We start from the raw sequence: 15,563 nt of genomic DNA, 5'->3' as shown, positions 1-15,563 counted from the left end.
TGGGAGTGTGTTTGTATTAGTTTAGTTTTCCATGCGTTACTTGAATAATTTCCTCTGAGTAGACATCGATAAAATGTTCCTCAGGTTAAAATATATATATATGTGTATGTACACACATTTATTTTAAGTTTGCTGTGGTGCTAGAGTTCCTGACTATAGAGTTGTTTTTAAAAATTATTTACTTGTCACATGGCACTTAGAAGGTTCTCTTTCAATGCTGTTTCTGAGCCGTGGTTGTAATCATTCAAGGACAGATGAAATTGCATACATTCAGCATACCTCAAGCTTTTATAGGCCTTTATGTAGCATTTACTAAACTATAAATGTATCCCTGTGTCAGCCATTCTAATACCTAGATTATTCATGAATACTGCTCATGTAGTTATTATCTACGTAAATGTAAATGTTTTTCTTACAGTGTTCATGTATTATAACCATTTGTGGGATAAATTAGCTAGGAAGAGAATTCCTTGACTTTTAAAATGTTTAGACAAGTTTTCTAGCACGGTGATTGTCAAGCTTTGTTGTACTTTAGCATCATTTGGGGGAACTTCTAAAAGTCCAGTGCCAAGGCTATTCCTAGACCAGTGAAGTTAGAATTTCATGGGAGTAGGACCCTGTGATTCAGTGTTTAGCTACATTTGAGAATCAGAGCTTAAGAACTGGTGTTTTAACCAGAATTATGTTTCCCCAGTGGTGTGACTCACCACTAAATACTTTTGGGAATATTGATAATGCAGAAATTTTTTCTTGGATTCAGGACTTTATGTGATACTTAGAAATATGAAATAGAAAATAAATGAAATAAGGGCTATTGACTTGTAGTGTAGATTTTAGAACTCTTTTGAGAACTGTAACTCTTAATAGTAATGATTTTAATTTCATATTTACCATTCTAACCCAAGGGTGACCCAAGTGTTGCCAGGTAGACAGGCCTTGAAAACTTGTGTGTGGGGTGGTGTCAGAAGTGTAAGGCAGAAATAACATTTTAGCTCAGCCAGCCCATTCTGGGGAAATATGTATTCTTTCTTTTCTTGGCAGTTACATGGTAGCACATATAAAATAGGGAAAATCTAAGTAGTTGTTAACATCTAAATTGATTCTGGAATATATTTGTGATATAATAGGATTGCCTTCTGATTTGTGTTTTGCTTAAGCTAGTATTTGTTAATTTGTCTTCCTTGAACACTTAATCTGGTAGCAGAAGAAGCCTGCAGAGCTTAAATCTTAAATGTAGCTGTGGATAATCCTTGTGAATATAATGGACAGATTGACTTGGTTTCAGTTTTTGCATCGAGAGGAAAAAACCTTGTCAATTTTGGTTTTATATCCAGGGCTTAGGTACTATGTCCTGTATTCCTGTGGAGAAATGAGATGCTCTGGATCACTTGGTGTTAATTTCTATATCTTCATTTAAAAGAAAAAAAGGTGATAGAAATATAGTTGATCCTCATTAATTGAAGATTCTGTATTTGCAAAAAGGCTTACTCACTAAAATTTATTTGTAACCCCCATGTGAATACTTGCAGTGCATTGGCAGTCACTTTTGGATACAGGCAGAATAGCAAAAAATTTAGTCACCCAGAGCACATGCTCCTAATTGAAGTTGAACAAGGTGACACTTGGCCTTTGTGTTTTACCTGTCACACTATAAAAAAGCGTCCTTTTTATGGCTTATTTAATGCCATGGGTTTTGCATTTTTTGTGCTTTTATTGATGATTTTGCTGTTTACAGTGGCCCCTGGGCATAGTGCTGAATTGTGGTTTGGTGTTCCCAAGTACAGGAAGACTGCGATATGCCTTATGGAGAAATACATATGTTAGATGTGCTTTATTCCTTCAGGCATAAAGTGCTGTTGGCCATGAGTTCTATCTTAACGATATATATTAAATATTGTGTTTTAGACAGAAAAACACATAAAACAGTTATATATTAATCAGTTGACAAAAGTTTTGTTGCCAGAGGCTCACAGGAACCTAACCTCATATTTCTCCTATGAGCAGTGGTTTAGTGTCCACTAATTTTGTGTTTGCAACAACTTTATTGAACACAACTGTGGATAATGAGAGTCAACTGTATGTGTTTAAAGCAGAAACAAAAGTTTAATTAGAAATCTTTTCCCAAGAAAGAAGCTTCAATACTTTAAACCTATACCTTAGAGGGGACAGTATAAATATTAACTTCAACATAGCAGAGACTTACACCGAAGAAACAAACCAAATTTATTTTTAATTTTCACCTTCCTTTATGACATGGTACCTTTTATAGGTTTCACTGGGATCGATTCTGAATATGAAAAACCAGAGGCCCCAGAATTGGTGCTGAAAACAGACTCCTGTGATGTAAATGACTGTGTCCAGCAAGTGGTGGAACTTCTCCAGGAACGGGTACGAGACGGTGAAAGAGGGAGTTACCATCCTTTCTAAAAAAAAAAAAAGTGGTAATACGAAGGAACATCTGTATTTTAGAGTCTCTATGTGGTAACAGTTTTCTGTATGTGTATGCCGCTGTGCTAAGTGTTGTAGAGGGCACCGTATATGTACAACATATGAAATAGCCCATCAGTGTAAACCTCAGGAGGCTTGAGTAATTTTACTGCACAAGTACCTAATAGAGAAAATTCAGCCTTGATTATTCAGTTATACGACTTGGCATTATTATATATATTTTTTTAAGTTAATGTCCATAAGGTAGTTCACTTTTCCTAGACATTTAGAGAGTGCCCAGATTTTCACTGTGATAATACAAGAACTAATAAATACATTTTAGCTGTTTCTTCTTTTCCGCCTTTATTGCAGCCTCCTCTTCCTCCCATGCTCTAATAAAGAGAATAGTTCATGTGTCTTGTCTTTTCTCGGTGGGACATGTCGCTCTTTGGAAGTAGTTCACATTACTGCTTTAGGACCTTAGCTCTATAATGGGCTCAAGAAAGTTTATTTTATAGATTAGCTGCGTTTCCTCTTATGTGATAATTCTATTGCAGAATCTGTTTCATTTTTGGCCAGTTGTCTTCTTACTCTGCTTTTTTCTGTTGAGGTTATTTACAGTTTTAAAAATAAATTTGTGTGAAATTCATAGATATTCTATGTTGTTTCATTGAAACTATGTTTCTAGTATTTTTCTTTTTATTTAGTTTGTATTTTTCTTTGCATTTTTTGTACATTGAACTTATCTTTTTTTACTTAAGTTTGTCATATCAGTGTTAGAAAGTTGTACATAATTTCATTTTCTGTTAAATTATTTTTTATATCTAATGAGCGATTCTTAAGTTTTTACAGAACTTCAGAAAAATACTCATAGATACTTGTATATAATTTTAGGGTTGTCATGAATCTCTGAAGTCATTTTACGGACTACGGATGATTCCAGATAGTTGAGACACTTGTAAGCGATTGGTAAACTTGATGTGTGATGGGTACTGTAGGTCTCTCCCTCCTTCTTTCTTTCCTTCAATTCCTAACCACTTCCTTGGGTCTTACTTACAATTGCATTCTATAGAGGCTTTTTTTGTATGTGTGTGGGAGGCAAGTGATTTTTTAAGAAATTTTATTTTGAGAAAATTTTGCAATTCTGTAGGTCTAAATATGGTACAGAGAATTCCCATATATACTCTACCCAGCTTCCTCTTATGTTACCATCTTTCGTGACGTTAATAAATTTCATGAAGGTTAATAAATTAAGCTTGAGTATGATACTATAAACTATATCTCACACATTTATTTGGATTTCATTATTTGGAATAATAACCAAATTTACATAGCTTTAATAGTGTGTGTTTTGAATGGGGATATGAAGATTAGAGGTTCTTCATTACCCAACGTTATATGGAAGAATATAATTGTGTGTGCGAGAAGCAAATGCCGTTGACAGGCATGGAAACCATCAACAGCGACTCCTCTTAATTGAACTCTTACCATGGACAAGACCGTGTGTTAGGCACTTGAGTAGCACGATTGTGTTTAATTTGTATTACAATTCTGGGAAGTAGTTGTAATTATTCTCATTTTACTGATAAGGAAACATTCAGGGAGGAGAAGTTGTTTGTACCAGGGTAGTTCAGTCAGGTAGAATGGGATTTGAACAAAGGCTGCTAGATTCTGTAGTCCATATCCTGCTTTTTCTACTATACTGCCTTTCCTAGTATCTAGATTCTTTCAATTTATAGTTTATTTCTGAAATATGAATCTTTTCTTTAGCTTTCTTTCACATTCTTTGGCTGTTTGTTCCCTAAATGTATTTGAGATTAAGAAATTGAGAGGAATGGGCATTTCTTTGAACTTAGAAGGATGATATTTTTAGAATACTTTTAAAATACTTCACAGCAGATCAAAGACAACACTGCTTGAGCTGGAAAGAATGTTTATTATGTAAAGAGATAAACTGCCATGCCTGTCCTTGGTTAATGTGAAATGTTCGTCCTATGTAGTGAAATAAAAAAAGTGTTCGGTCACCTAATTTACTTTGGAAAGCTGGCACACATTTTGCCAGGTGAATTATGATTTACTTAGGTCCTAAAACCCAAACCTAAGTAGTAAATGAGTGGCTTGGGTTACTATGCCATATATAATGGAAACTTCATTTCTAAAACATTCAAGCCAATTAAATTTTATTTCTTCTTCAGGTTCAGTTAGACTTTTGAGAGTTTTTTCTCACTCCAACCAATTCTCTGATTCTTGGACACCAACTGGGTGTCTAACAATTTAATTCACTTCTGACACTGACTTTCCAAAGTTAGCTCAGACGCTGCAGGTTAAAGGCTGACTCATAAGACTACCTCTACTTCAGATGTCATTTACAAATAGGGTGCTCAGGCTACCTATATTGCTGCCCAGCCAACTGCAAATTGAAGGTTTCCGTGACACCCACCCCGGGCTTCAATAATTCGACTCACAGAACTTGAGAAAGCACTTAACTTATTATTACCAGATATTATAAAGGATACAACTGAGGAACTGCCAGATAGGAGATGCATAGGGCAAGGCCTGGGGTAGGGAGAGGCATGGAGCTCTCACGCCCTCTCTGGGTATGCTGCCCTCTGTGTGTTCACTAACCCAGCTCTCTAAGCCTGTCCTTTAGGGTTTTTTATGGATGTTTCCTCATGCAGAGATAGTCGATTAAATCTTTGGCCATTGAGGATTGAACTTAAACCCAACCTCCCCATCCTCTCCACCCTGGGTCTAGGGATAGAGCTAAAAGTTCCAAGCCTCGATTAATTTTCCCATTTAGAAAAAAAAAAAGTGCAGCCTGCTGCCAGTGTTCATTTAACATCGTGCGTAGTAATGCTGTGTTTTCTAGGATTTGACATTTTTCAGCGATCAGACTACTAAAAACAGAACATTATAAATAGAATAATGTCATTTGTTTCCAAAGACTATTGATATACTAGAGTGATTTGAAAATAATAACGAAAGTGAGGTATTTCATGGCAAACTTTGGGAGTAAGGTTAGGACTGTAATCTGCGAGTTACTTTGGGGTCAACGCTGCAGCCACAAGCGCTGCCGGTGAGTATTCTCAGGGCAAACAGGAAAAGGGTTAAGTTGGCTTTTCATTATTGTACCAGAGGCATTCTTTCCACTCAGGAGATTCCAGAGGTTTTAAGAGCTCTATGCCAGGAACTGAGGACAAAGACCAGATATATGTTTCCCATTATGCCACAATTTTTTTATTAAAGAGGGTAGTATGGTTTGAGACTTCTTTGAGACTTCTAGAGAATGCAGGTGTTGGAGAAGTGCTGTCTCCATGGTAATAAAGGAAATTTTTTCTAACCTGGTGCTCAGTATTACTTTGGAGAGACTCTTCTGAAATGAATTCTACAAGGAATTGTTTCTTTAATGTTCTTTTCTAAGATATAGCATTGATTTTACTGTCCAAGAAAAATGTGTTTTTAGTGTGCTGTACGATGGGTATTATAGGATGATGGGTATTTTGGTTAGCACAATATCCTCTGTCATCTCTGGATTGTTTATTTCTCTTTCCATCTGGCCTATGTTACTATAACAGGATAGGTAATGTGGTCATTTATATAAAGACTGAATTTTTCAGTATTTTGTCAGAGCATCTTTATTTTCTTAATGTGCTTCAGGTGGCATCTATTTCTTCAAGAAGATGGAAGGCACTGACAAATACCGAAGATTTTTAGATTAATATTTTTTCCCTAACCCTCGAATGGTCACTAGATGGCCTGCTGGTATTGCGTTTTAACTTGACGCATTATGACATAAGGAAGTAGGCTTCTTGCTGCTGGTTTTAATCTAAAGTGATATTTTAAATACTTTTTAAAATCTACAAGGAACTCTAGATTTACTAGTACTATAAATTATTTAAAGGTTTGTCTTTTTATGAAATGGTGGTTTAGTGCTCTAAATGGATTTTATACTGCATATAAAAACCAGACTTTGCAGCTCAGTTTTAAAGTGTTGCCAGAATGTTGTTTGGTGTTCATGCTTTGGATGCATGTAGTTTAGATAATAGAAACTTAATAGTTACATAAAAATATGAATGAACTCTAACGTTCGAATCTGTTGAGCAGATTTGGTTCAAACAAAAGTGCAGAAAATACTTTAAGGAAAAACTTAAAATATGGAATCACTATTTAAAATCGCATTTTCCTGATGACATATGTATTGTTCCATATCCTTATTTGTCATCTGTATATCTTCTTTGGTGGTGTGTCTGTTCAGATCTTTGAACATTTTTTAAATTAGGTTGTTTGCTTATTGTCGAGTTTTAAGAGTTCTTTGTATATTTTGGATAACAGTCCTTTTATCAGATATGCAGTTTGCAAATATTATTTCCCAGTCTAAGGCTTATCTTCTCATTCTCTTGAGCATTACTTTATATTGAATAACAAAGTATTGCTTGGATAAGATACCTGTTCGAAAAGCCCTTGGTCTGTGCCAGTTTGTTATGTTTATCGATATGGCTTAAAAAAATTTGGCTGATAGATTTGGTTTAAAAAAAAAAAAGTTAAAGTAATTAAATACATTTAGTAATTATTCCTAGGATCATGACAAATGTGAATGAACCTTATAACGATCACCTGATAAATGGTGTATAGGTGGCTATGTCGTAATTACAAATATATACTTGTTGGATAAATGAAGATAAGCACTGTCCTAAATGTTATATAAATGAGTAGTTGGAGTTTATCCTGCATTTCATATGGGATCAGAAGTACTGTTTCTCAAACCACAATGGTGGGAGTAAAACTGACATACTCTGGAGTGCTATGTTGCATCACTGAAAAGGTAGCTTAAGTGACACTAGTGATAACGATGCATATGAAAGCTGGAATAAAATGGTTTCATGACATGTTAAAGATAATAATAATTATGTTTAGAGTGATTTTTTTTATTTCTAAATTCTTTTTATCATTGCCTTTTTATCATTGCCAAAAGGACATGTCTTCTCTGCCATTGCCTGATTTTGACATGGTATATTCTAGGAATTTCTTTCTCACTAGATAATGGGACATTATGTTTAATGACTTCCTGTATGTAGGGTGTTCTCTGCTTGAGAGTAGACCAACTGACATTTGGAAAATTGGTTAGAGAGGTACAGCATTCAAAGCCCTCTTTTATACTTTTTTTGAGTCTTATTTTGAAATGTTAATTTTTTTTCATTAAGGTACGCTTGGAAGAACTCTAAATTGTTGAATCAAACATTTAATGGTACTTTTGTTGTTTGTATAGGATATTGTACCTGTAGATGCCTCTTATGAAGTAAAAGAACTGTATGTGCCAGAAAATAAACTTCATTTGGCAAAAACAGATGCAGAAACATTACCGGCATTGAAAATTAATAAAGTAAGTGCTTTGTTGCTTTTCATGCCAAGTGATTTTGCCTTATATACTGTTGGTAGTCTGTAAAATTTGTGGTTTTCTAGCTGTCTTTGAGGTCTTGAGTAGTTGTGGTGTGTATCATTTCCAAGGATGGGAAATGTGTTTAATTTGTAAAACCATATTCTCAAATTACCATGGCTTTGCTCTTTTTAGTCATAATATTCTTATTTTTAAATATCAAAGAACAAAGATTGTGTAAGATTTTTAAGCTTATCAGAAGGTATGGGATGTAAAGGTTAAGAAATAATAATCTGTAATAATTAAAACGAACATTTTTTTCCTTTAAACTTGTTTCCTAATTCCCTGCTCAAACCGTAACTCTCCCTTCCTTTTATTATTAAGAATATTTCTGTCATATATCTTAGCTCTAATGATATTTGGTGTTTTTTCAATAAAAAACTGCTTAGACTAGATAAGATGATGATGGAGACTATAATTTATCATTTTGAAATCTTAGAGAATTTAAAATTGTATCATTAGGTATACTTTAAAAAATAGAGCGATTAAGGAATAAGAACCTGGATTAGAAGCAGAATTTTTCAGCCTTTTTTTTAGTGTAGTAAAAATTGGACGCATCCAGGGAAATGCCAAATCCAGAAATAAGGAGAAAAGAAAAAGGAAAAAAAAAAAAACAAATTTCTGAGCTTGGAGAAAGACTCTTCAAGTAGTTTTTCAAATCCCTGATAGGAGTAGATGATCTGATGTGCTTTGTGTGATCAGGTCTCTGACCAGAAGCCAAGACATGCGAAGAGCACAGCTGTGTCACAGTCAGAGACTGGAGTCACTCAGGAAGCTGACTGACGTAGAGCAACAACGGGTTTTGTCACTGATGACTTTGCATGGAATGAATGTACACACACAAATGTGCGTGCACACACACAGGGAAAAAGAATGACAATGAATGAATATGAATCTAGGTCAGTCAGATGTTACAACCCAGAAAGACAGTAGCTTTTTCTGATTGTGAACTTTTTTCCATTACAGCGGTTTTTTCTTTGCACAGCAATATGAAAAGTAATTAATTAAAAACTTCATGCTAAGTAGATAATGTATTATCTTGAGCGGCCATAACAGATACCACAGACTAGATGGCATAAACAGAGGAAATTTATTTTTTCACAGTTTTGGAGGTTGGAAAGTCTAAGATCCAGGTGCTGGCTGATTTGGTTCCCTGTGAGCCTCTCTCCCTGGCTTGTTGACAGACAGATGTCTTCTCACTATATCCTCACAGAGTGAGGAGAGGGAGCTTTGTGTCTTTTCTTATAAAGGCAGCCAACCTGTCGTATTAGGACTCACCTTTATGACCTCATTTAGCCTTTATCACCTCCTTATTGACATTAGGGGTTAGGGCTTCAACCCGATTTTATAAAAGACACAAACATTCAGTCTATAATAGATACCATCTAGAATTGAATTCCATTAGAGACAAATAAGTAGTGGCCATTGTCAAAGGTTTAGGAAAAATTAATATGAAAACTTGAAAGTGAAATAATATAGTGCATAAATATAATATTTCCTGTGAATCGAAGAAGAGGAGTATCTTACCATTATTTGATTTTTCAGTGGAAACATTGTTCAGCCTACTTTGGGAATAAATAATAAGCTACATTTTCCTGCACACTAGTTGGCCGGATCCTTCATCTTTTTTTGTTTGAGAATATTTATATATACAGTACCCAGTTGAAAAATGAGCATATCCAGCTTACGTTAATGATTCGTAAATTATCAATTCTAACACAGAGGTCCCCAACCCCCAGGGGACAGATGTGAGTGGTAGACGAGTGAGTGAAACTTCATCTGTATTTGCAGCCACTCCCCAGCGCTAGCATCACCGCTTCAGCTCCACCTCAGATCGTCAGATTAGATTCTCATAGCAGCACAGGTCCTTCGTGCCAAAAATGTTGGGGACCACTGCTTAACGTTCTGATGGGATACACTAGAAATCTTAAAATTCAAGATCTTTGTAAAATGAAAAGTACTCTGTCATTGGTGAGGACATTTTTTGGTAACTATTTTTACCTGACATTTGTTTTAGTTTAGGACAGTGGTTATCAGAGTATAGTTTTCAGACCATCATTGTCAGCATTTTCTGAGAACCTGTTAAAAATGCAAATTCTTGGGCCCTACAGGAAACCAACTGAATCAGAAAGGGGGTGGAGCAATCTTTATTTTAATAAGCCTTCCAGAGATTTCTGATACATAATAACATCTGAGAACCATTGGTTTGAGAGACTCTATCCTCACTGGAAATGCTTGCAGCCTAATGTTATTTAAATTTATTAGGAGAAATGTGTATTTTCCTAAATCCCCTTTATTAGATTTGTATAATCTATAATTATTCTTGAGATGTTTGTTTCCATTGCTTTCAAAATTAAACTCCTAAAGGCCATTACCACTTTTGTTCATTTTGTTCATTTTGTTCTCATTTACCAGGTGGATATGCAGTGGGTGCAGGTTTTGGCAGAAGGTTGGGCAACCCCACTGAATGGCTTCATGAGAGAGAGGGAATACTTGCAGTGTCTTCATTTTGATTGTCTTCTGGATGGTAAGACAGTTTACATTCAATAGTATGTGGAGTGTGGAAGAGAAATTACAGGGATTCATAACTATTTATAGAAAACAGTGGTGACATCATTTTAAGACTAAGTTATATCAGTATTGAACATTTTAAGTGGATAGTGAGATCTGTTTTCCATTTTTTTGTTTCCCTGATTGTGATTTATTGCAGGGGAAGAAGGAAAACCTGGGGGTTAGGGCTGCAATGGATTTAAAAAGCAAATACAGTTTTCATATGCTGTATCTATCTAATCATAGCAGAAAACTTCTTCCCGAAAAGTACACATACTTACTAAATTTTGCTATACTGAAGTCTGTGCTTACTAAAGCCAGGTGTTCTAATAGGGAGTCCAAGTTAAAGAGTCCTGAAGTAGGTGGTTAAAAGGATAGTCTTCTTGTTCTTTTAAAACACTAAAAAAAAAAAAAAAATGCCAAAGACATTGATGTGCACTATATTGTAATTACAATCCAGCTAACTTAAATTTGTATACTGTTGGTAAGATTAACTTAGCATATTAAAGAAAATATTGTTAAATGTCTCAGAATCCTACTAAGTTGCTATACCTTTTTATGTATTATGACTTCTTTAAACGAGGAGTGAAATGGGTATTAGGAAATGTAATTCCTAATCTTCTTGAGAAACTGTCATAAGCACATAAGGATTAAATACTGCATTTTGAATTTCTTCCTTGGGACGAATGGCAAAGTCTTTGTGGACTGACTTTTGAGTAATGGGTTAGTCTTGGATTTGATATAAATCTACCTATTAATTTTCATTTTGAACTATACCTAGAGGTGGTAATTTTAAAATGGCCAAGAAGTTATCATTGATTTTGTTGACTTCTTTTCGCCCAAAGAAGTTGTCGCGATTTCCTAGAAAAATATGGTTTCTATTCGGCATGTAAATACAATTCACAAAGGAGTTTTAGAGTGCACTGTGCATTTTATTTTTCTAAACTGTGCACAATAAGTAGGAAAAAAAGCTTTAGAGCATGAAAACTTGGGAACTGTGAATGTGCCTTTAGTCTCACTGGAACATATTTTGGTTTAAATAGAGCACTGGTTACTTACTGCCTGTGTTTTTTGGCCAGTGATAGCTGACATCAGTTCAATTCTGATTAAAAATGAGAAGAAAAAAAATATTTTTGGGGTGTTTTTGTCTTCCTGTCTCAAGGATACTAAAGTTTACTTAACCAGCTTGCTACTCAAAATGTAGTTTTCAGTGAGGATTTAATTTTTTCTTGAAAAGGCCCCAAAACATAGTTCTTTGTCTTATCCATATATTGGAGGTATATTTTTGGTGGTGTTAGACTTAACCACTTGATTCTTTCTTGTTAAACAGTTTCTTTTACTTCTGTGATTCTATACCATAGTTTTTCCCCAAAAGACAGTTTCATGAATTGTTGTGAGTATTGCTACACACAGTGTTGATTCTCTTAATTTTTGCCTTTTTTTTTTTTTTTAACCTCTAGGGTTGTTACTTGTTCTCCCTCCTGATTTTCTGTGCTAGGCACCAACTGGACACTGCCACTGGACCCACACATCTTTTATTATTTGAAGTGTCCACTGAAGTGAAATGTGGATGCTTTAGGTCTATTGAATAATCCAAGCTGTGTCTTCTGTGTTCTCTTGTACCCTGCAGGGGGTGTCATTAACTTGTCAGTGCCTATAGTTCTGTCAGCTACTCATGAAGATAAAGAGAGGCTGGATGGCTGTACAGCATTTGCTCTGATGTTTGAGGGCCGTCGTGTGGCTATCCTTCGCAATCCAGAGTTTTTTGAGCACAGGAAGGAGGAGCGCTGTGCCCGACAGTGGGGAACGACATGCAAGAACCACCCATACATCAAGGTCCCGAACAAACTTTGCTGCATTGATTGACAAATAATGTTTGTGCTAAAGTGTAGACAATACCTGTATATTTACTATTCCATTAGAATTGTTAATGTTTTGCAGAATTGAGACTGGATCTTAGATTAGTGTGATGAGCATATGGTCTTGACATTTTGGTCTAGATAAATATTTGTTCAACAAATACTTTTTAACTATCTGTTGTACAGTAGGCACTGAGCTAGATGCTGGTGCTGGGAATATAGGGCTGATAGACACGGCAAGCACAGTCTTTAAACTCTTGGAGCTCCTGCTGTTTGGTGGTGCCTCAGACATTAATCATGTGCTTACAGGTAGGATGTGAGGTTTAGGGGGCTAAAACCACCATGGCAGGGTGGTTTTATCTACTGTGAGTTTTTAAATGCACATTGTGTTTCCAGTATGAAAGCAGTGAAATATAATTAGTCTATCCAGAGCGTCTCATGTATTTTATGTATTGTGTGTGAAATTTTATTTCTTAAGTCAAATTTCTATAAGTTGTTAAGCATTTTAAACTGGACTTGGAACTCTGAAAGAAGTTAATTTAAGTGGAATTTTAGTAGCTTTTCTAGAAAATTTCTATAACATCTGTTTAGATCATGGAAATGTACTGAATCTCATTGTCTTATGAAGGACAAAAAAGTGATACTTTTTTTAAAATAGGGGATATATTGTCTTAGGAAATAAGGAGGTTAAGCTAGTGATGGTGTCAGACATTCTTTCAACGTTTCAGTTCTACACTTATTATTAACAACATAGTTTACAGAACATGCTCATGTAAATTCTTTAAGCCACAAAGCAAACTTGTGGCATGGGTAGCATCCATCTTACATATGGAGAAGTTGAGACTTATAGGGGATAAATGTCTTGACTAAAATTATGCAGTTAATAGGTGGGATAAGGGTCTGATTTGGATCGAAATTACTCTGGGCTTCAAAGCCATCTTCTCTAATCATAGTAGGTGATCATTATTGCTGTATGGAGAGCTTCACATACTATGTAGCCTGTACCACTACAGAGTACTTTTATATTAATTCAGTGGAGGAGACGTTTATTTTTTAATCACTCAACAAATGCGAGTACTGTTTATATTTTGTGCCATTCTTTCAGAGTGATCTCTAAGACGTCTTAGTTTTGGTTGGTATCGGTCTGCAGCTGAAGGAATCAGTAGGGTTTGGATAGGAGGGAACTGTGAGAAATGGCCTTCCAGGCTTACGGAGCAAGAAGAGCAAAAGATTCAGTGTGTTTGAGAAATAGCTGGTTGTCAAGTGGGAGAGAGGACCCTGGAAAGATGGAGGTCCTAGCATTCAACGCTAAGATGTTAAGACTTCGTTAAGTTATAATAACAATTTACATGTATTTATGCTTTCCAGACCACGTTTTAGTATTTTGGTCCTTGTAGTGATCCTTGGAGGCAGACAAGATGGTTTTCTTTATCCTGAGGAGTCTTAGAGCGGGTGTCACTTGCCCAGAGCTGCAGAGGCAGTAGTTAGGAGTCAGGATTAGAATCTGTCTTAGGTCTGTTGTGCTATTTTATTACACTACATGCTTAGAGAGAACTGAGAGGACACAGGCAGGTTTGGAGCATGAGGAGACCACAGAGTGGTGCTTCGGGGACCTTAGCCTGGTTGTCTTTGCAGGACGTCCATGCTTCCCCTGCTCCCCCACCAGTACCATCCATGTCTCTAGGCTACACTGTTGGGATCATCTCCTGGCTGGACTCCTGCTTCCTCTCATATCCACTGTACTCCTCAGAGCAGCCAGAGTGAGTTTTTTAAAAATATAAATCTGAGCCAGCCACTGCACCATTTAAAACTCTCCAGTGGCTGCTCATTGTAATTAAAATAAAACCTAAGTGCCTGTGGCCTGCGAGGCCCTGTGTGGTCTGTGGCCTGGCCTTCTTACTCCTGATCTCTTGTACTCTGGCTCTGTTCTTGTCCTTGCTTTGACCTTTTTTGACTTTCTAGCCACATTAGCCTTCTTCCTGTTTCTCAGAGACAGAACTTTGTACTTGCTGTCCCTCTGCCTAAAATACTTTCCCTCCATGACTGGTTCCTTTTTATCATCTCAGGTTAAATGTCACCTTCCTCAAAGAGGCCTCACTGCCTCCTTTTTCTAAAGCATTATTCACTCTATGCCCTGGGCGCTGTGTTCCAGTGCCTTGTTTATTTTCTCTGTAACAATTGTTACCAGTTGATATTTCTCTGTTTTCCCCTCTCTTTCCCCCACTGCAACGGAAGCTCCATTAAAGAAAGGTCTTTCTCTTTCTTGTTTTCTGCTGTATTTCGCAATGCCTAGTGCAGGCCCTGACCCATACCAGTTACTCAGTGAATAGTCATTGAATGAGTGGTTTGATGGATGGAGACAGACCTTCTAGTGAGGAGACCAGGCAGGAAGTGACTGCAGCAATCTAGGTGCATTGTTAGCACAGAAACCGAAGCGGCCTGGGGAAAGGGTGAGCTGGGGCTGCTCAGTGAGACTGGACACGTCCTAGAGGCTAATATCTCCTCCCAGATGCAGGCAAAGAGGATAGAGAAGTTGTAAGCAGTTTGATGTGGTGTGGAGATTGGAAGGCGTGACTTTGTGTCCAACTCCATCATTACTTTAACTGCTCAAAAGTTTAGGATTGGAGAACACAGAAGGTGGGTTGTCCCAGGTTTACAGATTTGTCATCATACAACAATGATAAAAAGAATATTTCTGCTACTTAGAAAGTCATAATTTTTCGTGGTGGTTTCGTTTGTCTTTTGTATATAAATTTAATAGTTGTTTCAAAGTCTTTTGAGAAATTATAAAATATATTGATTCTGTAGCATCTTTAATCCCAATTGAGTTGATAAGACAAACAGATTTACCACTGACCTTGAGATGAAAGTAGTAGTTTACCTTGCATCAGAGAAATGTTCTTACTCATTTTGCTCTTGGTTTCTGTTTAAAACAGTTATTTTTGAACTGTGCACTTGAAACTTACATAATGTTATTAATCAGTGTCACCCCTAATAAACTTAATAAATTAAAAAAAAAAAGAAAAAAAAATTTCTTTTTCTTCCCATTAGATGGTTATGGAACAAGGAGATTGGCTGATTGGAGGAGATCTTCAAGTCCTGGACCGAATTTATTGGAATGATGGTCTTGATCAGTATCGTTTTACTCCTACTGAGCTAAAGCAGAAATTTAAAGATATGAATGCTGGTAAGACATGGACTTAATTATCTAAAATGAGACTGTTTGGGTTCCCTGCTTGATATGGAGAGTTCTAGAAGATTTTTCTAACACTTACAAATGTAAAACAGAATGA

The 15,563-nt window shown here is 36.1% G+C and overlaps 1 protein-coding gene across 2 annotated transcripts in view; it reads left to right on the top strand.

Annotated features, from left to right (window-relative positions):
- Positions 1–15,563, top strand: part of PAPSS1 (3'-phosphoadenosine 5'-phosphosulfate synthase 1) — an 80,356-nt gene that overhangs the window by 18,207 nt on the left and 46,586 nt on the right. For both annotated transcript variants that reach the window (XM_039848890.1, XM_039848891.1), the window contains exons 5-9: positions 2,270–2,388; positions 7,694–7,807; positions 10,277–10,388; positions 12,042–12,247; positions 15,322–15,457. In XM_039848890.1, coding sequence (XP_039704824.1) covers positions 2,270–2,388; positions 7,694–7,807; positions 10,277–10,388; positions 12,042–12,247; positions 15,322–15,457 — 687 coding nt within the window. The remainder of the gene's footprint in view (positions 1–2,269; positions 2,389–7,693; positions 7,808–10,276; positions 10,389–12,041; positions 12,248–15,321; positions 15,458–15,563) is intronic.

The sequence above is a fragment of the Pteropus medius genome, unplaced genomic scaffold (genome assembly GCF_902729225.1).
Source record: "Pteropus medius unplaced genomic scaffold, Ma_sr-lr_union100, whole genome shotgun sequence".
NCBI classification, from domain to species: domain Eukaryota; kingdom Metazoa; phylum Chordata; class Mammalia; order Chiroptera; family Pteropodidae; genus Pteropus; species Pteropus medius.
Note: the sequence above shows the minus strand (reverse complement) of the source record. Positions and strands in the feature narration are given on the sequence as shown.